This window comes from Macrobrachium nipponense, chromosome 28 (assembly GCF_015104395.2).
Source record: "Macrobrachium nipponense isolate FS-2020 chromosome 28, ASM1510439v2, whole genome shotgun sequence".
NCBI lineage: Eukaryota > Metazoa > Arthropoda > Malacostraca > Decapoda > Palaemonidae > Macrobrachium > Macrobrachium nipponense.
In genome coordinates, this window is record NC_087217.1 from 16169650 (window position 1) to 16194879 (window position 25230).

General features: G+C 34.6%; 2 protein-coding genes across 9 annotated transcripts in view; both read left to right on the forward strand.

Moving 5' to 3' along the window:
- The window catches only part of LOC135201459 (uncharacterized), a 206380-nt gene that overhangs the window by 120688 nt on the left and 60462 nt on the right, over nucleotides 1-25230 (forward strand). For 7 of the 8 annotated variants that reach the window (XR_010311543.1, XR_010311540.1, XR_010311544.1 and 4 more), the window contains exons 3-5: nucleotides 760-864; nucleotides 1824-2240; nucleotides 2801-2988. Coding sequence is in view for 1 of the 8 variants with exons in the window: in XM_064230424.1 (XP_064086494.1) it covers nucleotides 760-864; nucleotides 1824-2240; nucleotides 2801-2863 (585 nt within the window). In the remaining 7 variants the exon portion in view is untranslated. Of the gene's footprint in view, nucleotides 1-759; nucleotides 865-1823; nucleotides 2241-2800; nucleotides 4621-25230 lie in introns of those variants that run through there. The other variant, XM_064230424.1, reaches the window with a different exon arrangement.
- LOC135201910 (uncharacterized mitochondrial protein ORF4-like) lies at nucleotides 14791-15856 on the forward strand (the record flags this gene model as incomplete). Its single annotated transcript, XM_064231207.1, has 3 exons — nucleotides 14791-14864; nucleotides 15008-15165; nucleotides 15753-15856. Coding segments are annotated over 3 exons (336 nt in total), but the record flags the coding sequence as incomplete, so codon positions are not given.

Sequence of the window (25230 nt, forward strand, 5' to 3'; positions counted from 1 at the left end):
TGTTATTATTATTTTTTATTATTTTATAATTCTGATAAGAAATATATAAATATTCTGAATTTCTTTGATGATGAGGCTTAATAATGGCAATACCTTCGTCGGTAAATAATGCCTTTTTGAAGAAAAACCTCTTCAAGCTTAATGCAGTTGGAAATAGCAGATTGTATTATATTATATTATTATTATTATTGTTATTATTATTTATTTTATTATTTATTATTATTATTATTATTATACAGTTTTTGTCGTTGTAGAAGTGTCCACGATAGTGTGAAACACTTCTACGTTATTATTATAGTACCAGATAACTACCAAGATTCCGTTGAAGTTACTGGCTTTGTTTCCTCTACCCATCCAAGAGATATATGCAAAATGCCTATAATGAAATATTTTTTGATAAGATATTTTTGACAAATATCCTAGTCATGAAACATGTTAATATAGGAATTCTACTCAACAACCTAGCCGAGTCAGAAAAACGAATTGAAAAGACCCTGTATGTGATTAATTCTTTGAAAACTGCCATTATTTTCTACAACAACAACATATTATTATTATTGTTATTATTATTATTATTATTATTATTATTATTATTATTATTATTATATTATTATTATTATTAAAAAAGAAACCCACAAAATCACTTTGTAACTTGTTTACTTCTAAGTATTTACATTTAGATTATTAATTATTATTATTATTATTATTATTATTATTATTATTATTATTATTATTATTATTATTCGTTCCCTTTTGCAGTCCTGCTCCAACTCCCTGACGAAGGACCCTTACTTCCCCGAGTACTGTTGCGCGTCCTTCACCTCCTGCTGTGACCTCATCACTACTTTCACCACCGATGTTAAGGTGAGCTTGCGTACGCGCAACCTGACATTCGTGCGCTCTGTTTAAAGGACAGAGCAGCCACGGAGGGTCCGTCCATATGTTGTTGTTGATCTTTTGGGATTCTTTCTTATCGTTAGGCACCTGGTTAATTCTTATTTACATATTTCGTTGTTTACAATATTTATGATGTGGAAGTGATTTAGACAGACAGATATACAAACAAACAAACAAATAAATACACATACGTATATATATATATTACATTTATTTATACACATAGATACCTGTACACATACATAGTATATATACATAATATACATACATATATGAAATACGTGTATATATATATATATATATATATATATATATATATATATATATATATATAAACGAATACCACAGGTATTCGCTTATTTAATGAAGTCACGTGCATCTACTGTGATTTTTTATACGCATATAAAGTAATAATGATAAGAATTTAGATAAAGCTATACATATAACATATATATCTACTATATATATAGATATATATATATATATATATATCTATATAACGAAACAAGGTATGCGCTTATTAATGAAGTCACGTGCAGCTACTTTGAATTTTGTAAGCATATATATATATATATTATATAATATACCATATACATATATATATTACTATATATCCTATATATAATATATATATAATATATATATTATATATATATATATATAGATATATATATGCAATACACACCACACGCACACGCATGCACACACACACACATACATATATATATATATATATATATATATATATATATATATATATATATATATATATATATATAATTGAATAGCTGTACATAGTTTATATCATCCATATCAATATACCTGCACATGTTGAAGAACACCTGCGCATAGAAGTTGATAGATAATTAATTACGTAGCGCTTGATTTTGAGCGAGATAACTGAAGACCGCATTACCTCCCTCCAGCCTCCAACACCTGTCAGAACCAAACCTAAATCCGACCTGAAGATCCCCGAGGTCGCCGCCCCTAAACCTACCTTCTTCCCTGGCGCTGGTCAGAGCCCCTTAAAGCAATCTAACCTGTCTCCAGAACCAGCTTTCCCCCGAGAGGGACCTCTCCCCAGTGAATCGGTCTTTTCCTCCCAGAAGCCTTCGCCCTCAGAGAACCAGCCTGTGCAGGTACAGCCTGAAGCAGCGTTCAAGCCCAGCGCTCTCGCCGGCGGTCGTCGCCCTACCGCGGGGTCCAATCCTGTAGGCGGCGCTGAGGATGATTTCCCCGCGATCGTCGACAACAGCCAGAGGCAAAGGGATCGCACCCAGGCCAGGGCACAAGTTCGCCCAGCCGCCAGGGGGCGCCAGCAGGCAGCTCGCTCACAGAGAAAGGTAAATTTGCCGAAGTCTACAGTTTCGAAGCTGAGGAAGCTCATTAGATTTACAAGTTGGCTGAAATGATTTCTTCAGACCTTTCAAGTTTTTGTTTATGTATTGTCAGCCGTCTAGAGAGAGTTCTTTGTAAGCTTTAATCTGTTTCAGAAATGAGCCCGCTCATTCTCTTGAAAGTACTGTGAAGGATTTTTGGAGAATTTTAAGTCACTTGTAAGCAATAAGCTCATTTGAAATTGTAGTCCTGTTTAAATCAGCTGCAAGGTCAGGTACAAGCAGTACTATATCCCATTTAGAAAATGGCATTTTGTGTTCCCGTAAATCATCACTTGAATCAGTCTCATATTTTCACTGATCTCTTTCTGTTTGAGCTAATATATCAAAAGGAATTTGCTTTGCATCTGTTTCGGAGCTGAATTCTCATTAGATCTTATTCATGTCCTTGATGAAATGATATAAAAGTGCTTTATAAACCTTTGTCAGATGTTTCCAAGCTTCTTTGGACCCCATTTATTGTTAAAATGTCCTAAATTTCATCCAAAATGACCCTCTTCTTTCAGGGTGGTGTGGATTTAGAATCTCGCCGTGGACGTATCACTTCCAGGGGTCGTGTGTCTAAATAGGACTCTGGCACATGCGCAGACCACGTCTCTTCTCTCTCTCTCTTCTCTCAGCCTCTTCATTTAGTATACTATACTTACAAATTCTAGTATACATTCTCCCCAATCCAGCTATTCTCAAATACCAAGTGATGATTCTCTCATGTCTTGTTTTTTATTATTTTGTTGAAGCATATTACAGTGAAACGAGTTTTTAGTTTTTCATTTTACTCTTTTTCCAAATTTTGTTGTTTTGGGGTTTGTATGTCACTTTTTCATTATCAACAATCCCCCTCCCCCTCTTTATACCCTCATTAGTCCCTATCTCCCAGTAACCCCGTTTCCCCTTGTATTATGTAAGTAAAATCTTCAAATGATTAGTATAGTGGCACTTCACTAAGGGAGCTGGAATGTTGTACTACTGTCTGTCAGTGATTGCTTAACAGTAACCAGGAATACGTAAATCTGTATCTATCTGCGTCTGTATAACCCACCTGCATGACTAATATGTGCCCATAAGCATAATCTATCAACTGATATATTAACTCCCATTGCGTAGGTAATCGATCAAAATGTGTAAGGCAGTAAGTGCAAGGGCCTTTTGTCAGCACGTGTTTGCCAATTGGTGCTTACGTAACCTCTTAGTATACTTAGGCAATCCATTGGCCTGTGAGTAATCTGGACACCTTTGTATACAGAAACTGTCCACTTGCCTGTCACGTTCGGGTGCTCTGTGTGTCGTAGAATGCTTGCTCTATCTCAGCCGGGTCTCCGGGACTCCCATTTTCCTTAAGTCTGTATAAACAGGTTTATTACACCATGCACCAATTACACAGCGTATCTTGAGAAGGCAGGAAACGTAATGGCATAAGGGCATATCTTTTGTTTTTGCATTAATTGCTTATAAAGTGCCCTTCGTTCAAACAGCCACAAGTGCGCTACAGGTGGGGTTTCAAAGGTTATTTATGCAATCGGTGTCGGTAATACGCTAGGTGGGCGAAGCCTGTTTATACTAGTCCAGACTAAAGGAAAATGCCCCCGGGTCAGGTGGCTTAGCTAGGAGATACGACACTTATACAACTGTATATTTTTTGGTCTTGCCTTTGGGTCCATCGGAGCTTTCTTGAGCCAAATTGGAATTGCAAGGCAGCCCCACTTGAGCATGTGTTTTAAGGCTTTTTCTTTAGCATATTATATTTAGATTTGGCATCAAATGGCCAATATGTCTTTCTGTAAATTTACTCTCGATATGGGCTACTTATCACTAAGTATACTGGCGCTAAGAAATCATCACAATAAAAAAAATCCTACCAATTTGACGACGCCGTAACAAGCGATCACGTCTGTTCCACTTCGCTTTCCCCGCGATGCCCAGACGTGAAATCTCTTCCGTGCCGAAACTAAATCTCTCCACGTAGGGATGAAATGGGTTTCCTGGCAATAGCGGTGCTGAATCATGCGACACTTTCACCACTACGGGGGAAAGAAGTTTTGGAAATGAGCTGAGCTACTATAGCATTTTTAGAGGAAGAGGTGTATGTTCAATTTCGTACAGTGCTTATTGTATCATATGCACTTGCATATGATGACAAAGTTTTCACGACATTAAGAAAAAATATAACAATTTGATTTTATTACTGTAAATTAAAATTGGCTCTGAAAAAATTATTGTCACATACATTATATAGCAGAAAAGTTTAATAATTACATTAGCTGATAATGACACGCTGAGTATTTCCAAAGAAAAGAATAGTCAAATTAAAGGTTAATGACGCTAAATACACGTAGAAAAATAATCACGCGAAGTCGTTCCAGCATATTTTGAAAGAAAGATATGTAGAAAAATAATCACGTTAAGTCGTTGTAGCATATTCTGAAAGAGAAAGAAGCGCTAGGAGGAGCCTTGATGACAAAATGCGAGTCTAAATTAGGGGCGGGTTTTGGCGCAGTTAAGAGAGAAAGTCGCAGTCGCGTAGGCGATTGCCAAAGCACAGATAACGATTTCCATCTGATGACTTATTTCGCCGTTTCAAATTGCCTCATTGGTATATTCAGATCCCGTCATTGCGCCGTAATTCCTATACACAAATTGTGACATCTGACATCACGTATGAAATAACACTCATGTTTACAAAACCCGCGCCCACCCTTCTTTTTTTATTAATCATTTTGATGTTGTGGAAATTACGCTTTGCATGAAATAGATGTCACCAAGAATCACTTCCATGATGATCAAAGGATTGGGAAAGCATTTGGGAAACGAAATGCATCCTACTGTGGTGTGTGAGATGCCATTTGACTGGATTTGGTTACTGATGAATTTCATAGCAAGGTTATACATTTTAATGCTGGGATTATTTCGTCAGTGAAGACTATATATATATATATATATTATATATATATATATATATATATATATATATATCTATATATATATATATATATATATATATATATATATGATATATGAAATTCATCAGTACTGTGTCTTGCTGACTGCAGTAATACTGAACACTAATTGTCTGCCATATGGATTATACTTTCAAGCTCTTCCTCGAGCGATTAATGTTTGCCTCAGACATTTATAGTTCGAGAAATTACAATTGGAATCTGGGCATGTATGTGGAATTTTCTAACATTTTGGCCTCGGTATTTTAAAGATCTTGGGTTAGTCCTCTGTTGTGTTTCGTAGCCACTGAAAAACATCGTCTAATGGTGCCAAGATTTTTGGTTTGAGTATTTGGCTTCAGCTTTGGTAATCGAGTGAATGGAAGGATGCCTCTCCTACTAAAATCGAAAGGTTGCAGAAGCCAACGTTTGTGCATGTTAAGTATCAGTTATTTCGAGCAACGCGGTTAGCTCGGGGTTTGCCAACTGGTTAGTCATTGGGCAACAGTGCATATTAATAGCAGCGCCTTCTGGTCCTCAAGGAGAACCACTGCATAGGGTGGCTTCAGATAGTGGGGGATGATAATAGTAATAATAGCTTTTGAGGTCTTCAAGGAGAAGCATGATGAAGGGCGGTTTTAGATTATGGAAATACCTGAGGGATGATTGATTAGAACAGCAGGTATTCTGCTTTAGTATAACTTCAAATAACTTCAAATTCAAGCCAGTTAATATATTAGTATTTGCATGCTCTTTGAAGAGAGATGTTCTCTTCTTGTCAGGGAGAATTATTACTTTTTTCTTGTCTCGGCGTTACCTGTCCCCTTCTTGAATTGCATACTAATCCGTCACTTACTCGTATGTAAGTCACTGCAATTTAACACTAATCACGCTGAACGTTCGTTGCATGCATGCAACAGTTACCAATGGGCGAGACAACTAGATTCCTAAATATAACTTACAATGGGATGCTTTGAGAAATCGCAAAATACAAAGGAGAATAAACTAAAGAAAGCTGATTGTATAGATAATGAATCACTAATCCTCAATCACCGTCGTAAACTGGTCAACTTCACGAAGGAGGTAAGGACAGTAGGTTCGCGATCTAACTAGAAGTTGTTGATACGACTCTTATGTTCGTTCAAAGAATAAACGTTTTAATAGTGCTTCAAATAAAAAGCATGCGACTGCAGTTGTTGAGTTTCCATCCTGGTGCCATTATTTTAGGGTGTATTTGTCACTAGGTGTTGAAAAAAAACTAAATTGAAATCAGTAGTGGTCAAGGTATATATTATATATATACCTTTGCATGTCTTGTGTTGCTGCTTACTAATTAGAGAATGAAAATGTTTGCTTGTTAGAAATTCTGTCCTCGTCAAAATTTTCTTTAGGATTTTGCCTTAGAAAGTAAATCTACTCAAATACTGATTCCTCTCCTCTACTCCCTTCCTCTCTCTTCTCCATCTCGTCTCTATGGCTCTCTGGTTCTCTCTCTCTCTCTCTCTCTCTCGCTCTCTTTTCTCTCTCTCTCTCTTCTCTCTCGTCTCTTCTTCTCTCCTTTTTCTTCTTCTTCTTCTCTTCTTCTTCTTCTTCTTCTTTCGAATGTATAAGAAAAGTGTTCATTTCTGTGTAAGTATACTGCATGTTTATATGTGCGTGTTATATGCTTTTCACAAGTGTGTTAATATCTATAAATTGATAAGAATAATTATATATACCATATATATATATATATATATATATATATATATATATATATATATATATATATATATATATATATATATATATATATATATATAATTAATATCACTAGCAGAGGTGACGATTATATTTACAAATTGTACATAATAAAAGAAAACCTGATTGCAAGGGTTACGAAAAAAAAAAAAAATTCTCCCTAAGCATGCCAAGCCAGTGAATTGCATTCATCGCCTGGGTGAAGTGTTGAATGCTTTGGCGTAGGTTATTTTATCCTAATAGGCGTAGCTTCCTTCGACTTAGCAATATGGTCTGTTATCGACAACTAATTGTATATTACGGTACTGAACAGGCCGCAGCATCTGATTTTATGCAGCTCTTAGCATGAAACGCTGATACCGCTTAGAAAGAGCATTGATATTAATGGCTTTTTGTTTAGGTATTGTTTAGGTCTCTCACTTGGGTAATCGATAGACTGGGTTATTGGTAGCAGTCATTTGTTAGAAAATAGATAAAGATCGGTGTTTTATAACCAGATGCTTTTGGTAAACCAATACAATTTGTCGTAATTAGAATGATTTGGTAAAAGAACGTAACAATTACTTATCGTATCGCATTTATTAGAAAGAGCTACAACACAATAATGGATCTAACTTCAACTGACGAGCTGATGTACGTAGAATATGGTACGCCATTCGATGTCTGTTCTCTTTAAAGGTTATGCATGAAAGGGCGATACCATAGCGGGATACCATAGATTTGGGATACGCATGGATGTCATAATTGATAAATTCTCAAACTCAATAGTGTGTTTGGAAATGCTGTCATTGTCAGGAAAAAGGTAATGTCTTGATTTTGCACTGTTTATGAATTGTGCTTTTTGTTTGAATATGCTTACTACTCTAGATGTCTACAATAGACTTCGTCGTTCGCATTTGTTAAGTGTCTGACGTAAATTGGTTACTTTTTGTGTTTATCACTGATATGACAGAGTAGATCACGACTTTTCTCTCATTTGTGAAGTGTCCTTAACATGAGTTTAAAGTACTGGATAACTTTCTTGTTTATAGAGAATTGTTATATTTAAGATAAATATTTTTTTCCAGTCACCCCTCCCGTTTTCTAGAAAATTTTGACTTCTTTTTCCTTTTATGTTTTGTTTTTGTTCTTTTTATATCTTGTTTCCTGTAATTTCCTATTTGTTATCTGCTTCTGTGTCCCCCGCCCCCCCAGCATCTGTTATACTCCATAGAAAACTGTTAACACTGACGGCAAATATTAGAGCAAAGTTACCCCTGTTTCCTTTTTTTTCTTCCCTTTTCCCCCTCACTTCTTCCCTCTCCCTTCATCTTATTTTCCCTCCCTCTCCCCTCAGTATGTCCTGTGCTTTATTGCAGTGACACCTGTCACAATTCTTTCCTTCGATCTGTCAACTTTCGTTGCCCTTGTGAACTAGATCTAGACATTTCTCTGATTCTTGGTTCTTCTCTTAATCCTCTCTCTCCTGATCCTATCATACCTCGTCCTTCTCCCTCCTCAGCCCTTTTCGCTCCTCCTCCACCACCACCCCACCACCACTTCCTCCTCCTCCTCCTCCTCCTCCTCCTCCTCCTCCTCCTCCTCCTCCAGATAAGATCTCACCGCCAGCCATCTTACACCTACTGCTGTAACTCTCTTATTTTTGATCATCTTGATTTTGCATCATAATAAACTTTCCGTAATTTCTTTCTGTCTTTTTCTGTCCTGTAATGTAAGGATCAATGACATCTCTGCTGCCTGTTTTATTTGTCCTGTCTCTCTGCTTCAAGTCAAGACTCTGGTGAAAACAGTAAACAAAGAAAAGTGGATACTTCTGGATGTATATGTATAAACACTCCTCAGAAGGGTCATGTCTAGCCACAGAATTACTATTTTTTTTATTTCTGTCTCCCTTGAAGAATGTATCTTGTACCTTAATCTGCCTCATCAACTGACACAGTATACTAAGGGATCTACCTCACCTGCTCCTCCACATTACTTCTCCTTGGGCTCTCCAAAGGTGTTCATTCTCAAAGAATGGAAAAAAATGGGTTTGTGGGACTTTCTACTAATGGACATGTATACGTAAACAACACCACACCTGCCACCCCTCATAAACTCCCAGGTACATTCTGCAACCGCTTGTGGCTCTCTCTTTAGGGATATTTTTTTTTTATCCATTATATTTTTTATGAGTGTCTACCGCCTTCTCCTGCATACCATCGGGCAACCTTTCATTTACCCCACTGGTCCCGCCGCTACCTGGGTGTCTACGTAGAGCTTTATAGTACACGTAACTGCAAGTGATGACTATGGTAGAGGAAAGCAAAAACAGAAAACAAGAAAGCTTTAGGTCAGAGTGTTTCCTCTCTCCTTCATCTCTGTTTGGTGTCTCTCGTGTCTTGTAAGTGTAAATATATTTATATGCCTTCTTACAATAAACTTCAGTGTCTTTAACATAACTCTCAAGTATATAATTGTCTCATTTCTTGTAACACTTATTTATCCTCCACTCACGTCGGAATGTCTAAGCCTGGCAAACGATTAAAGAAATACAGTAAATTAGATTTAGCAGAAAAAACAGCTATTTTCATAATCATTTATTGTACATGTATCTCTGCACCTATTAATCAATTTAGTATTTTTATTAACTACAATAAAGGCTTAAGACATTTGGGCTTGTTTCGTATGATATAAATTTACTGGTATGTCGAGAAAAAACGTCCATTCTCGATCATAAAACTTAAGTATTCGATTTACGTTTGAGTATTCCTAATGCATGAAATACTTGCATGGTTTGTCTGCATGTATAATTAAAAACCCGTTGCATTTCACATGCTCGATGCTTCTCTTAGTCACTTATTTATCCGTATCCTACCTCGAATTGTACCTTTCTATGATCCTTCCTCAAAATTATTTTTCCTTTCGACTTTTTGCTTTAAAAAAACTCCTTTCCATTTCCTTCTATCCTTCAATTTTATACTGAATAAACCATAAACACGCTTCTTCATTTTCTTCTACTGTCATCCGTCTGTCGCCATCTTCCTAAAGTTACTTGAGCTTCCCCTAAAAGTCAACTACCGACATTTTCTTTTATTCCTATTACGTTCGTGCTTGCTTGAGAGCGTTAGTGTGTGTATCTGTATGTAGTTTATCCTCTGCTCGTATACAAATAATTTGTAAGAGTTTTATCTCGTATGGTTTATCAACAAAATAACATCCATACTTTCGACTGGATCATAAATTTTGTTACTTCTCAAAGTTTCGTAAACATGAGTGTATATGTAAATTTAACTCATTTACTATGAACATAAATTTCTGTTGCAGTTGATTTCGTTCTTATGTAGGCCAGTCTGTTAACGGTTTCTTGTCACCAACATACCTTTGACAAAGTTGAACCCGCATCATTATTTATGATACCTAATACTGAACATAATCTAAAAAGAAAAAAAATACTTCGTTCATCGTCTGTTATCGTATTTGGCTATCGTTGTGTTAACCTAATTGTTTTATAGCTTTCTTGCAGAAAGTATAATTGCTAGTAAAATGATTACCTATTTAGTTACGGTCACTGATATCAGTGCATCAGAAGAAATGACTAAACAGTGAGAAACTGTTAAATGGACAAGTAAAGTATCGAGTACTATGTAGAATGACGTGAAATGAAGTGTGTCAGAGATCTGAATTATTGCCGTTAAATTTTCATCTTCAGTGCCCATTCTCCCTAAAACTCATACATCCATCCAGTGCCCATTCTCTCATGTTGCAAAAATACGATTGCAAACTTAGTTTGCGAGTGTTGTACTGGTGCTACCCATAGATTTATCCATATATATTTATTCTGTTAAATTAACTATGTGACTTTTATATTTTAACGACTGTTGTGAAACATTTGGGTTCAAAAGACAGGATCTTTTTCCTGCTTAATCTACGATAGCTAAAAGAGCCTGTGATATTTGTGTAGTTACTCATACGATAGCGATATGTAATTCATTTTCTGTGGAGTACTCTCGTTTTCTATCAAATATTTCAGCACTAACTATAGCATACGTTGAACTGTCTCCACTGAGAACTGCAACTGACGTTCATTTGATATGCCAACGTACTGGATAGATAAAGTTATCGCAGCCGTTTTTAAAATATAGGTGATTGAAACATTAATTGATAATATTATCGTCATTCCAGTCAACTATATAGGTACAACATAGTGGTTTGATGACGCGTTTCCTTCTTCAAGACTGCACCTCTTTAAAATTTTTTGATAACCTCAAGCTTTTTCTAGACTACTTTGCGTTAGCTTTTTTTAATACCTAACTTTGCTATGTTTGTATGAATGATGACTGAATCATATATTTTCTGACACTTTTTCTCTTTATTTTTCAAGCGTATGAAAGCCATAACTTCTCCTATTATAGCTCAAGATTTCTCTCTCTCTCTCTCTCTCTCTCTCTCTCTCTCTCTCTCTCTCTCTCCAGTTTCTTCTGTCCTCCATATTCCCAGCATCAATCTTTTCCCGTTTTCTTTCTCGGGTCTCCACTCACCACCTATTTATTTCTGTTGCTTATTTTTTTCTCCATCTAACATTCATACCTTCTTTTCCATTCCCTCAAATTTCTCTCTCTCCCTGTATTTTGCCTATTTGTTCTTCTTCATTGTCACGTGTCTTCCCGCCTTTATTAACAAGTTCAATCCTTCTGTCTCTGCGTGTATCAATTTATCTTTAGCAGTCCTTTCGTTCCTTTCTGAATCCTTTCTTTTCTCAGCCTTTTCCCACTTTCATTCCCCTTCCTCCTTTCGTTTTCCTTCCTTCTTTCTCCTAATTCCATCCCCATTTTTATTCAATTTTCTTCTTTTTCACCTTCTCCTAATTCCATTCCAAATTTTCTTCAGTTTTCTTCATTTGTTTTCCCTTATTCTTTCTCTTCATTCTATTTCCACTTTTATCCAATTTTCTTCTTTTGTCTTCCTCACTTCTCTTAATTCCATTCCCACTTTTATTCCTTTCCCTCTTTTTGTCTTCCTTCCCGCTTCCTCCAAATCCCATTTTCACATTTATTCCATTTTCTTGTGTTTTTCTTCCTTTCTCCTAATTCCATTCCCCCTTTTATAACCATTTCCTTCCTTCCTTCCTTCCTTCCTTCCTTCCTTCCTCGTATTCCCTTTTCTTCTTTTGCTTCCTCTCCTTCTTTCTCTTCATTCCATTCCTTCTTTTATTCCATTTTCTTCTTTTGTTTTCCTTCCTCGCCTTTAGTTCCATTTCTACTTTTATTTCATTTTCTTCCTTTATCTTAATTCCTTTCTCTCTTTTATTCTATTCTTATTTTGTTTACTCTTCTTTCTCTTGATTCCATTCTCACTTTTATTCCACTCTTATTTTATTTTCCTTCCTTCTTTCTCTTGATTCCTTTTCACTTTTGTTCCATTCTTATTTTGTTTTCCCTCCTTTCGACAAATCTCTTTCCAGCTTGCTATTCCCTATTGTCTTTTTTTCCTATTTTCCCTTATTCCATTCTCATATTTATACCCTTTTCTTAATTTGTTTTCCTTCTTTCTTTTTCCTAATTGAATTCTTACTTATTCCTCTCTTCTAAATTCAGTTCTCACTTTTATACCCTTTTCTATTTCTGCTTTCCTTCCATTTTTTTCGGCTGATTCCATTCCCGGATTTATATTATTTTCATTTGTTTCCCTTTCTTCTAATTACATTCCCAGTTTTGTACCATTTCCTCTTTTGTTTTCCTTTCTCCTCTCTCCTAATTCCATCACCTGTTTCATGCCCTAATCTTAATTTGTTTTTGCTTCCTTCTTTCTCCTTACTTCATTCCTGCTTCTATACCTATTTTTTCTTCCTTCTTTCTCCTTACTTCATTCCTGCTTTTATACCTATTTTTTTCTTCCTTCTTTCTACTTACTTCATTCCTGCTTTTATACCTGTCTTTTCTTCCTTCTTTCTCCTTACTTCATTCCTGCTTTTATACCTATTTTTTTCTTCCTTTTTTCTCCTTACTTCATTCCTGCTTTTATACCTGTTTTTTTCTTCCTTCTTTCTCCTTACTTCATTCCTGCTTTTATACCTGTTTTTTCTTCCTTCTTTCTCCTTACTTCATTCCTACTTTTATACCTATTTTTTTCTTCCTTCTTTCTCCTTACTTCATTCCTGCTTTTATACATTTTTTCTCTTCCTTCTTCCTCTTACTTCATTCCTGCTTTTATACCTATTTTTTTTCTTCTTCTTTCTCCTTAGTTCATTCCTGCTTTTATACCTGTTTTTTCTTCCTTCTTTCTCCCTACTTATTCCTGTTGTAGGCTTTTTTCTTTCTTCTTTCTCCTTACTTCCATTCCGCTTTTATCCTGTTTTTTTTCTTCCTTCTTTCTCCTTACTTCTTCCGCTTTTATACCTATCTTCTCATTCTTTCTCCTTACTTCATTCCTCTTTTATACCTATTTTTTTACTTCTTCTTTCTCCTTACTTGCCACTTTTATATCCTGTTTTTTCTTCTTTTCTCCTTACTTCATTCCTCTTTTATACTATTCATTCTTTCTCCTTACTTCATTCCTGCTTTTATACCTATTTTTTCTTCCTTCTTTCTCCTTACTTCATTCCTGCTTTTATCCCTATTTTTTTCTTCCTTCTTTCTCCTTACTTCATTCCTGCTTTTATACCTATTTTTTTTCTTCCTTCTTTCTCCTTATTCTTCCGCTTTTATCCTATTTTTTTTTCCTTCTTTCTCCTTACTTATTCCTGCTTTTATACCTGTCTTTTCTTCCTTCTTTTCTCCTTACTCATTCCTGTTTTTACCTATTTTTTTTCTTCCTTTTTTCTCCTTCTTATTCCGCTTTTCATTCCTGTTTTTTTCTTCTTTTATTTCTCCTTACTTATCATACTGTTTTTTCTTCCTTCTTTCTCCTTACTTCATTCCTGCTTTTATACCTATTTTTTTCTTCCTTCTTTCTCCTTACTTCATTCCTGCTTTTATACCTATTTTTTCTTCCTTCTTTCTCCTTACTTCATTCCTGCTTTTATACCTGTTTTTTCTTCCTTTTTTTTCTTCCTCCTTTCTTCCTGAACTTTATACCAGTTTTTTTTCTTCCTTCTTTTCTCCTCCTTCATTCCGCTTGTATGCCTGTTTTTTCTTTCTTCCTTTCTCCTTACTTCATTCCTGCTTTTTATGCTGGTTTTTTCTTTTTCCTTCCTTTCTTTCTTCCTTACCCTTTTCCATTCCTGCCTTTTATTTACCTTTTATTTTTCCTTTTTTTCTTCATTCTTTCTCCTTACTTTCATTCTGCTTTTATAACCTATTTTTTTTCTTCCTTCTTTCTCCTTACTTCATTCCACTTTTATCCCTATTTTTTTCCTTCCTTTCTTTCTCCTTACTTCATTCTCTTTTATACCTATTTTTTCTTCATTCTTTCTTCCTTACTTCATTCCCTTGCCCTTTATTACCTTTTATTTTTTCCCGTTCCTTCTTTCTCCTTTACTTCATTTTCCTGCTTTTATCCCTAATTTTTTTTCTTCCCTTCTTTCTCTTACTTTCATTCCTACTTTTATACCTATTTTTTTTCCTTCCTTCTTTCTCCTTACTTCATTCCTGCTTTTTAATACCTTATTTTTTTCCTTCTTTCTCCTTCTTCATTCCGCTTTTATACCGTTTTTTCTTTTCTTTTTTCCTTCTTTCTCCTACTTCATTCCTTCTTTTATAACCACTTTTTTCCGTTCCTTTTTTCTTCCTTACTTAACTTTTTTTCAATTCTTTGCTTTTATACCTGTTTTTTTTCTTTCCTCTTTATTTATTTTAACTTCAATTAATCTTTTATACTGTTTTTTTTCCTTCCTTCTTTTCTCCTTACTCATTCCTTTGCTTTTAATTACCTATTTTTTTATTCTAATTTTTTTCTTCCTTCTTAACTTATCATTCCTGCCTTTTATACCTTTTTTTATTTTTCTTTTCTTCTTCTTCTTTCTTACAATCATTCCTTTCCTTTGCTTTATTACTTTTATTTTTTTCCTTTTTTTTCCTTCCTTTCTTTTCTCCTTCTTTCATTTCCTGCTTTTTATACCAGTTTTTTTTTCCTTCCTTTTCTTTCCTTCCTTACTCATTCCTGCTTCCTTATTTCCTCCTTTTTCTTCTCTTTCTTTTATCCTTACTTCATTTCCTTTTACTTTTATGCCTTTTATTTTTTTCCTTTTTTTCCTTCTTTCTTTCTCCTTATTCATTCCTGCTTTTATACCTATTTTCCTTCCTTTCATTTTTTCCTCCTACCTCATTCCTTTTTGCTGTTTTATACCTATTTTTTCCTTCCTTCTTTCTCCTTTACTTCATTCCTGCTTTTATACCATTTTTTTCTTCCTTCTTTCTCCTTACTTCATTCCTGATTTTAACACCTATTTTTTTCTTTCCTTCTTTCTCCTTAGTTCAATTCCTGCTTTTATACCTATTTTTTTCTTCTTCTCCTTACTTCATTCCTACGTTTATTACTTATTTTTTCCTCCTTTTCCTTTTTTCTTCCTTTTACCGTTCCTTCCTGCTTTTTATACCTATTTTTTCTTCCTTCTTTCTCCTTAACTTCATTCTGCTTTTATCCCTTTAAATTTTTTTATTTATTAAATTTAGTAATTAATTCATTTTATACTTTTAATTACTTAATTTTTTTCCTTCCTTTCTTTTTTCTCCTTACCTCATTCCTTGCTTTTATACCTATTTTTTTTTCCTTCTTCTTTATTACTTCATTCTGATTTTAATAACCTTTTGTTTTTCTTTCCCTTCTTTCTCCTTTACTACTTCATTCCTTGCTTTAATGGCCATTTTTTTCCTTTTTTCCTTCCTTTCTTTTCCTTACTTCATTCCTGCTTTTATACCATTTTTTTCTTCCTTTCTTTCTCCTTACTTTTTTTCATTCCTGCTTTTATAACCTTTATTTTTTTTCTTCCTTTTTCTCCTTTACTTCATTCCTGCTTTTATACCTGTTTTTTTCTTCCTTCTTTCTCTTACGTTCCATTCTGCTTTTTATTACCTTGTTTGTTTTATTCCGTTCTTTTCTCCTTACTTCATTCCTGCTTTTATACCTTTTTTATTTTTTTCCTTCCTTTCTTTCCCTTATTACCTTCTTCCTGCCTTTTATACCTATTTTTTTCTTCCTTTTTTTTTCTTCTCCTACTTCATTCCTGCTTTTATACCTGTTTTTTCTTCATTCTCTTTGATTCCATTCCTACTTTTATTCCATTTATTCCTTGTTTTCCTTCCCACGTCTCTTTTTGATTCCATTCTATTTATTCCATTTTTGTTCTTTTTTCTTTGTTTTCCTCTCCTTTCTTTTCGTCATTCCATTCTCTCTTTTATTCCATTCTTATTTTGTTTTTTCTTCTTTCCTTGATTTCCATCTTCACCTTATTCCATTCTTCTTTTTTTCCCCTCCTTTTTCTTTTGATTCCATTCTCACTTTTATTCCATTCTTATTTTATTCTCCCTCCCTCTTGGTACCAATTACATTCCCACTTGTTATTCCATATTGTCCTTTTTTCCTATTTTCCTTATTTCCATTCTCACATTTATTTATACGCTTTTTTAATTTGTTTTCCTTCCTTCTTTTTTCAAATTTAATTCTCACTTGTGTCCTTCTCCTAAATTCCGTTCTCGCTTTTACCCTTTTCTATTTCCGCTTTCCTTCCCTTTTTTCGGCTGATTCCTTTCCCAGATTTATATTCTTTTCATTTGTTTCCCTTTCTTCTAATTACATTCCCAATTTTATACCATTTCCTCTTTTGTTTTCCTTTCTTCCTTCCCGTAATTCCTTTCCTTATTTTATGCCTGTTTCTTAATTTGTTTTTGCTTCTTTCTTTCTCCTTATTTCTTTCCTGCTTTTATACCTATTTTTTTCTTCCTTTTTTTTCCTAACTTTATTCCCAATTTTATGCCATCTTCTTCTTTGTGTTCCTCTCTTCTTTCTCCTAATTCCTTTTCTACTTTTACACCCTCTTCTTTTTTTGTTATCCTTTCTTCTTTCCCTTTTTCCCATTTTCGCTTTTATACCCTTTTCGAATTTTGTTTTCCTCTCCTCTATCTGCTAATTCCATTCCCACTTTTATATAATTTTCTTTTTTGTTTTACTTCCTTGTTTCTTCCAATTCCTTTCCCACTTTTATTCCTTTTTCTTTTTTGTTTTCCTTCCATTCCTCTTTCGTTTTCCTCCCTTCTTTATTCTAATTTCATTCCCACTTTTGTATAATTTTCTGTTTTCCTTTCTTCTTTCTCCTAATTCTATTTCCTCTTTTATTCGTTTTTCTCTATGTTCCCTCCTTCCTTTTTTCTTCTAATTCCATTCCCAATTTTATACAAATCTCTCCTTTTGTTTTCCTTCTTTCTTTCTCTTAATTCATTTCCATTTCTATTTTCTGTTCTTTATTTCTTCTAATTCCATTCCCACTTTTATTCCTTTTTGTTCTTTTGTTTTCCTTCCTTCTTTCTCTTTTATACCTTATTCTTCTTTCGTTTTCCCTCCTTCTTTATCTTAATTCCACTCTTGTCCTTTTCTTTTTTTATTTTCCTTTCTTAGTGCTATCTAATTCCATTCCCACTTTTATGCCATTTTCTTCAATAGTTTTCTTTCCCCCTTTCTTCTAATTCCATTCCTGCTTTTATACCCCTCTTCTCCTTTTGTTTTCCATCCTTCTTTTTCCTGATTTATTTCCCACTTTTATTCCCTTTATCTTTTGTGCTTTCCTTTCTTCTTTCCCTTAATTCCTTCCCACCTTTATATAATTTTCTTCATTGGTTTTTCTTCTTTCTCTCTCTTAATTCTATTCCCACTTTTATACGATTTTTTTTTATTTCCTTCTTATTTGTCATATCATCGCTGCTTGTAGACGTTTTTCCTTTTCGTTTTCGCGTCTTCTTTCTCCTAATTCCATTTCCACTTTTATTCTCTTTTTTTATACTTGCTTTCCTTCATTAATTCTTCTATTCCATTCCTTCTTTATACCCGTTTCTTCTTTTGGTTTCCTTCCTTCTTTCTTATCCTTATTCCATTTCTTTAAATTTTCTTCCCTTAATTACCTCTGTTCTATGCACACTTTTGTCCCCTTTTTCCATTCCCTTTCCACCATTCCTCCTTGTCTTCTCTTTCCATCTGCATCCCATATCATTCCTTACTTTTCTCTTCCTTTGTTTACCTTTAATCTTCCTTCCTTTATGTTTACATCTATTTCTTTTCTTTCCTATTAAATCCTGTTCGTCCACGTAAGTCCCTTTTTCTTCACTTCTTCCAATTTGTACCTTTTATCATTTGTCCTCTCTTCCGAATACCCTTGACCCGCATCTCTTTTTCTTCCATTGCCTCTTCCTTTCTATGTCCATATTTGTTGCCTTTTCTTCCTAATGTCGTCCTCCGTCTGCCTCTCCTTATTCCCTTTTCTCCCGGTTCTTCCTTATTCCCTTGTGTCCACTTAACGTTTTCCCTTCTCATGGTTTTCCTGCGTCCACCATTATCTGTTTCCTTTATCGTGCTTTTTCACTCTCTATCCTTCTAGGTCACTTTTCATTTCCTTCTTCCATCTTCTGTCTAATTTGATTTCTTTCCACTCCTCCCTTCATTCCTTGTTTTATCTTATTCCCCTACTTCCTTGTCCACTTTTATGCTTTCTCTACCCTTCTCTTCTCCACCATCTCTGAACGATATTTATTTTTTCGACCCTTTTTCTTTCCTTGTTCCATCTTATTTCTTTTTCTTACCTTATTTCCTCATTTTTTTCTGTCTTTAATTAATTTCTTTTCATTCTGTTTCGTCCTCCTTTCTCCCACCACACTTATTTCTGGTGTTACCTCCTTTAGCTTATCTCTACCTTAATTGCTTTTTCTTCCTTTTCTTTCTCTGTCCTCTGTGTATCTTTAGTCCCACTTTCTTCCTTTCTCCTTCCGTTTCAGTTCTTCATTCCTCTTTTGTTCCTTGCTTCCTCTTTCTTTATTCTTTATTCGCTTACGTCCTCAAAATGTATTCGTCTGTATTCCTCTTTTGACTGTACTTACTCCATCTTCTTATTTTTCTCCATCTTCTCTCCAACTTTATTAATTTTTCTTCCCTTACTTCCCACTTTCTCAACGCTCCTTTATTTATTTTCTTCAGCTACTTCCTCAATCTTGCAATTGCCATTCCATTTTCCCCCCTTTCTTCTTCCATTGAAAGACCACATCAATCTTTTTTCTTGACGTGTTTTATCTATTAATATTTATTAATTTTCCTTGCTTCTCCCTTGTTCTGTCGTATTTTTTTCCATTTTCATCCCTTTCTTCCTATTCCTGTTTTCTTTATCCACTTTGTCTTCCTCTATCTCTTGACTCTTTTTCACCCTTTATCCTAATTCCATAGCTTCTTCCATCTTCCGTATACCAACTTCTATTCAACTTTGATTTATTTTCTCACTTTCTCCAACCCCTGTATACATTAATGTCTTTCCTTCCCTATCCTCCTCCATCCTGCGTCCATTTTTATTCTTTTTCTCTTCCCGTTTCCTTCATTCTCTGTATACCTTGATACCTTTATCCTTTACCTTCCTATATCCTTTCTCCACTTTTAATACTTTAATTTTCTTATCTTCCTCATCCAATGTTTTCTTAATTCCTCTCTTCTTTACCTTCCTCCACCCTCTGTCCAATTTTAATCTGTTCTTTTCTCATCTTTATCCTCTATATACTTTAATTCCTTTTTTTCTCTAGCCTTCTCCCTCTTTGTCCATTTTTTTAAAATTTATTTTATTCTTTCTCATCATCCGACTGAACAACCCCCTAAATTCCGTTTCTTGTTCTACTTTCATTCAACCTTTTCCCCACCCGTCTTAACCGCCTCTTCTTTCTTTGCTTCCTTCATTCTAGGTATACCTTAATTCCTTTCTTCCATAGCGTCCTCCTGCCTCTAATTATTTTACTATTTTTTCTCTTTAGTTATCCTTTGTACCCCTCACTTCCTTCTTCTGTCTAAATCATATCGTTTTCTTTTCATCATTATACCTTAATTACCTTTTTCCTTATCTTGCTTTGTCCACCTTTATTCCACTTCTTTTCTTTCTTCTCTCACTCTGAATACTTTAATTTCTTTTTTCCCTTACTTATTACATCCTTTGTACAAATTAATAATTTTCCTTTCTAACTTAATTCCTTCCTTATTTTTTTCCTTCTTCCTCTGTCCGCCTTTATTCCTTTTCTTTTCCTGCTTACTCCTTTCTTCTATAATTTAACTCCTATTTTCCCTACCTTTCTCTTGTCTTCCGTCCACATTAAAATCCGTTTTTTTCTTACTTTCCCAATTATTTCTCTACCCCAATATCACCATTATCTTATTTTGTTCTTCCCCTACTGATATATATTGTGTTTTATCTTGCCTCCTTCCCCAACTGCATACATTATTTCCTCTCTTCCCTCCATCCTATTTCCTTATTCTCCTTATAATCATTTTTCTTAGTTTCACAATCCTCTGCATATCTTCATTTCTTTACTCACAATCTTCATCTTTCTTCTCTTTTAATCCATTCCTTTTCTTTTCCTTTTCTTACTTCTTTGCTCTGTTCATCTTAATTTCTTCCTTCCTGTCCTCTTTCTTCCTCTGTTCACCTTTCATCTGATTATTTTCCTATTTTCTTCATTCTCTATATATCTCTTTGATACCTTCATCCTTTCTCTGTCCGCATTTGGTTCGTTTCTTTTATTAATTCCTTCGTCTCCTGCATGCCTCAATCCCTTTCTTCCCCATCATTCTCCTTCCTATGTCCACTTTTAATCAATTGTTTCCTTACTTCTTATATCCTTAGTTACCTTAATTTCTTTCTTTATTATCCTTAACCTTCTTCTGTCCATTTTTAATCCCTTTTACTATCTCCTTCGCCCCTTGTAACCATTAATTTCTGTCTTCCTTATCCTCCTCCTTTCTCTGTCTGCTTTTAATATCTTTCTTTTCTTCCTTTCTTCATCCTCTGTTGGTCTTAATTTCTCTATAATCTATCTTCTTCGTATTATTATTCACTTGTTGTGTTATTTCATCCTTAATGTACCTTGATTCCTTTCTTCCCTATCCTCCTCTTTCCTCAGTCCAGTTTTAATACCGTTAGTTTTTACTTCCTCCATCATCTGTATACTTTCATTTCTTTCTTTCTCCTCTTTCAATTCCTTTCTTTCCCAAGTCCCGTCATTCTTTGTTTGACTTAATTCTTTTCTTCCCTATCTTGCTCCTCCTTGTGATCTCTTTTATCCTTTCCTTTTCTTGTTTCCTTAATCATATGTATATCTCTATCCACCTTCTTCCGTCCACTTTGAAATCATTGCTTCTTTTCTTCCTTACGCTATCCTTTGCATGCCTTAGTTTAATTTTTTGTTTTTCTTCGCCTTCTTCCTCTGTCCATTTTTATCCTCTTTCCATTCTTACTTCCTTCATTGTCTGTCTATTTTAATTTTTTCCTTTCATAGACCCCTCTTTCCTCTGTCCACTTTTATCCTCTTCCCTTTCTTATTTCCTTCATTGTCTGTCTATTTTAATTTTTTCCTTTCATAGACCCCTCCTTCCTCTGTCAACTTGTTTTTCTTACTTTTCTCATTCGTTTCTTCCTTATCCTCCTAATTCCTCTATCCACTTTTAGTCTCTTTCGTTTCTAACTTGTTCCATACTCAGTATGCCTTAATTCCTTTCTTCCCTATTCTCCTCCTATTTCCTATTCTAGCCCCTTTCTTTTGTAACTTAATCTGCCTATGTATATCGTAACCTTTTCTTCCCTATCCTCCTTCTTCCTCTATCCACTTTCAGTTCCTTTCTTCTCTTACTGCCTTCATCCTCTGTGTACTTTCATTTCTTTCTTCCCTATCTACAACCTCCTTCTGTCTACCTTTTTCCTTTTCTTTTCTTACTTCCTCCATCCCCTGTATACCTTAATTGCCTTAATTAGTTCCTTTCCTACCTTCCTTCCTCCTCACTTTGTCCAATTTTCATTCCTTTGTTTTCTTTATTCCTTCATCCTCTGAACACTAATTCCATTCTTCCAAATCCTCCTTGAGAATGTTCATTTCCTTTCTTCCATATCCTCCTCCTCCTCCTCCTCCTCCTCCTCCTCCTCCTCCTCTTTTCCTCTTTTAGCCATTTCTTACATATTTATTTACTGTATACCTTATTTCTCTCTTCCCTATCCTCCTATCCTCCCTATCCTTTCTTTCCCCATTTTTAATCCTTTCTTTTTTTACTTCCTTCATCCTCCGAATATCACCGTTTTTATTTCCCTCTTCTGTCCATTTTTTATCTCTTCATTTCTAACTTACTCCATCCTCTGTATACTTTAATTCCTTTATGCAGTATCCTCTTCCCTCCTCTATCCGCTTTTAATCTCTTTCTCCTCTTACTTCATCCTCTGTATACTGTAATGGCTTTCTTTCATATCTCCCTCTTTCATCTGTCTACTTCTATCCCATTAATTTCTTACTTCTTCATCCTCTGTAAACTTTTTCATTCTTTGTAATCCTCCTACTTCCTTTGTCAACTTTTAATCTCTATCAATTTTCTTCTTCATATTTGTATCTCTTATCTTAATTACTTTCTTCCCCATTCTTTCCTTCCTGTGTCCACTTTTCTTTTTTTCCTTTTTTCCCTGTTTATCTTAATTTCTTTCCTCCTTAATCTCCACCTCCTGACTATTTTTAATTTCTTTGTTACTTCCTACGTCCTTTTTATGTCATTATTTCTATCTTTCTTATACCCTTCCTTCCTCGGCCCTCTTGAATCCATTTGTTTTCTAAAATACTCCATCCTTTGAATACCTTAATCTCTTTCTTCCCTGTGTTCCTTCTTTTTCTGTCCATTTCCAATTTATTTTTTTCTTTGTCCATCCTCTATATCCTTAATTCCTCTCTGCCTTATCCTCCTTCCTCTGGCAACTTTTAATTTTTTTTATTCTAACTTCTATGTACTTGTTTTTTTCAACTATCTTCCATCCTCTGTCCACTTCTCATCCCATTCATTCCTTACTTTTCTTTACCATCTGTATATCTATATCTTAAAACCTTTCCCTACTATTGTCCTCTTTCATCTTCCCATTTGATTCCATTTTTTCTAATTACTCTATTTTCTTTATACCTTAATTCATTTCCTCCCTCTCGTTTTTTTTCCTCTTTCTACTCTTAATCTCTTTCTTTTATAACTTCTTTATCCCCTGTATACCGTACTTTCTTTCTTCTTTATTCCTTTCCTTCCTTTGTTCTCCTATAATCTGTTTCTTTTGTTACTTTCTTCATCTTTTATATACCCTGATTCATTTCTTCCTTACTATCCTAGCTATATACACTTTTAATCTGTTTATTTTTTACTTCCTTTTCACTCCTTTCTACCCTTCCCTCTTCCTTCCTCTTTCTACTTTCATTTTATTCCTGATTTTACTTTCTTCATCTTTATATGTACCGTCATTCCTGTTTCTATCGCTACTCCTTCCTCTGAACACTTTCCATCCTTAGCCTTTCTTACTTCCTGCATCTTTTATTACCTTAATTTTTTTATTTCTTTCCCTCTTTTTAACTCTGGCCACCTTTAATCCCATTTTTCTTGCTTTCTTCATCTTTTATATATCTCGAATCTTTTCTTTTTCCGACTTCACTTTTAATCTGTTTGTGTTCTTACGTTTTTTATTACCTTAACTCCTTTATTTCTTTCCCTCTGTCTATCTCTGGCCACCTTTAATCCCATTTTTTCTTACCTCCTTCATCTTTTATATATCTCGAATCTTTTCTGCCCCATCATCTTTCCCACATCCACTTTTAATCCGTTTGTGTTCTTATGTTCTTTATCTTTTGTCTACCTTGATTCCTTTCATCCTTATCCTCTTCCTTCCTCTACCCACTTTCAGTCTCTTTTCTTAATTCCTATATCTTTTATATACCATCATTCATTTCTTCCCTATCCTCCTCCTCCTCTGCCTTCTGTCCACGTTTCATCTCTTTCTTTTCTCACTTCCTTCACCTTTTACTTTGTTCAGATTCTTCTCAGTTTTCCTCCTTCCTTTATCTAATTTAGATCTGTTTTTTCCTCACCACCTTCCCTCTCCCCACTTTTAATGTTTCTTTTCTAACACCTTTCATCCTCTATATACCTTGATTCCTTTCCTCCTTAACCTTTTTCCTATGTCCACATCTAATCCCTTTCTTTTCTTACTTCCCCATCCACTTCCTTCATCTGTCCCACCTTTAATTCTCGTCTTTTCTTAATTGCCTTATCTTTTGTATATACCTTGATTCATTTCTTCCCTATCCTTCTCCTTCCTATGTCTACATTTCATTCCTTTCTTTTCTTACTTCTTGCATCCCTCGTATACTTTTAAGTCCTTTCTTTCTTATCTTCCTCTCTCTTCTGTTCAATTTCAATCTATTTCTTTACTAGCTTCTTTCATCTTTTACATACCTTGATTCCTTTCATCCCTTTCTCCTCCTCCTTTCCACTTTTGATTCGTTTCTTTTCTTAGTTCATCTTTCATGTACTTTAATTCCTTTCTTCCCCACTTCCTCCTTCCTCTTCTAATTTTAGTCCTTTTCTTTTCTTTCCACTTTCATCTTGTATATACCTTGATTCCTTTCGTCACTGCCTACCTTCTGCTGTCAACTTTTTATCTTTTTCTTCTATTACTTTCTTCATTCATATATCTTAATTCCTTCTTCCATATATTCATTCTTCATCTGTCCACTTTTAATGTCTTTGTTTTCTTACTTCCTTTATCTGTTATGTATTTTTTATTTCTTTAGACCTTTTCCTCTCCTCTTCCTTTTTCCTGTCCTACTCCTTTCTTTCTTCACATCTGATTCCAACGTTTTCTTACTCCCTTCATCCTCTCTTTACCTCAGTTCTTATTTTATTGTCTTACCTTCCTTCCACATTTAGTTCCTTTCTTTTCTTACTTCGTTCATGTTTTATATACCTTGATTCATTTCTTCCTTACCCTAGTTCCTCGATGCTCTTTTTTTTCCCCTTCTCTTATGTCTTCATTCATCTTTCATATATCTTTATTCCTTTTTTCCTTACCCTAGTCCTTCCCCTGTGCATGTTTACTCCCTCACTTTTCTTACTTCCTTTATCTTCTATGTACTTTTTCTTCCTTCTCGTTCTTCTTTGGTCCTCTTTTAATCCCCTTATTTTCTTACTTCCTTCGTCTTTCACTTGCCTTGATTCTTTTCTTCCTTATCTTCCTCCGTCCTCTGCCCACTTTTAATCCTTTTCTTTTCTTATGTCCTTCATCTTTTATCGAACATGATACCTTTCTCTGTCCTCATCCTTAATCT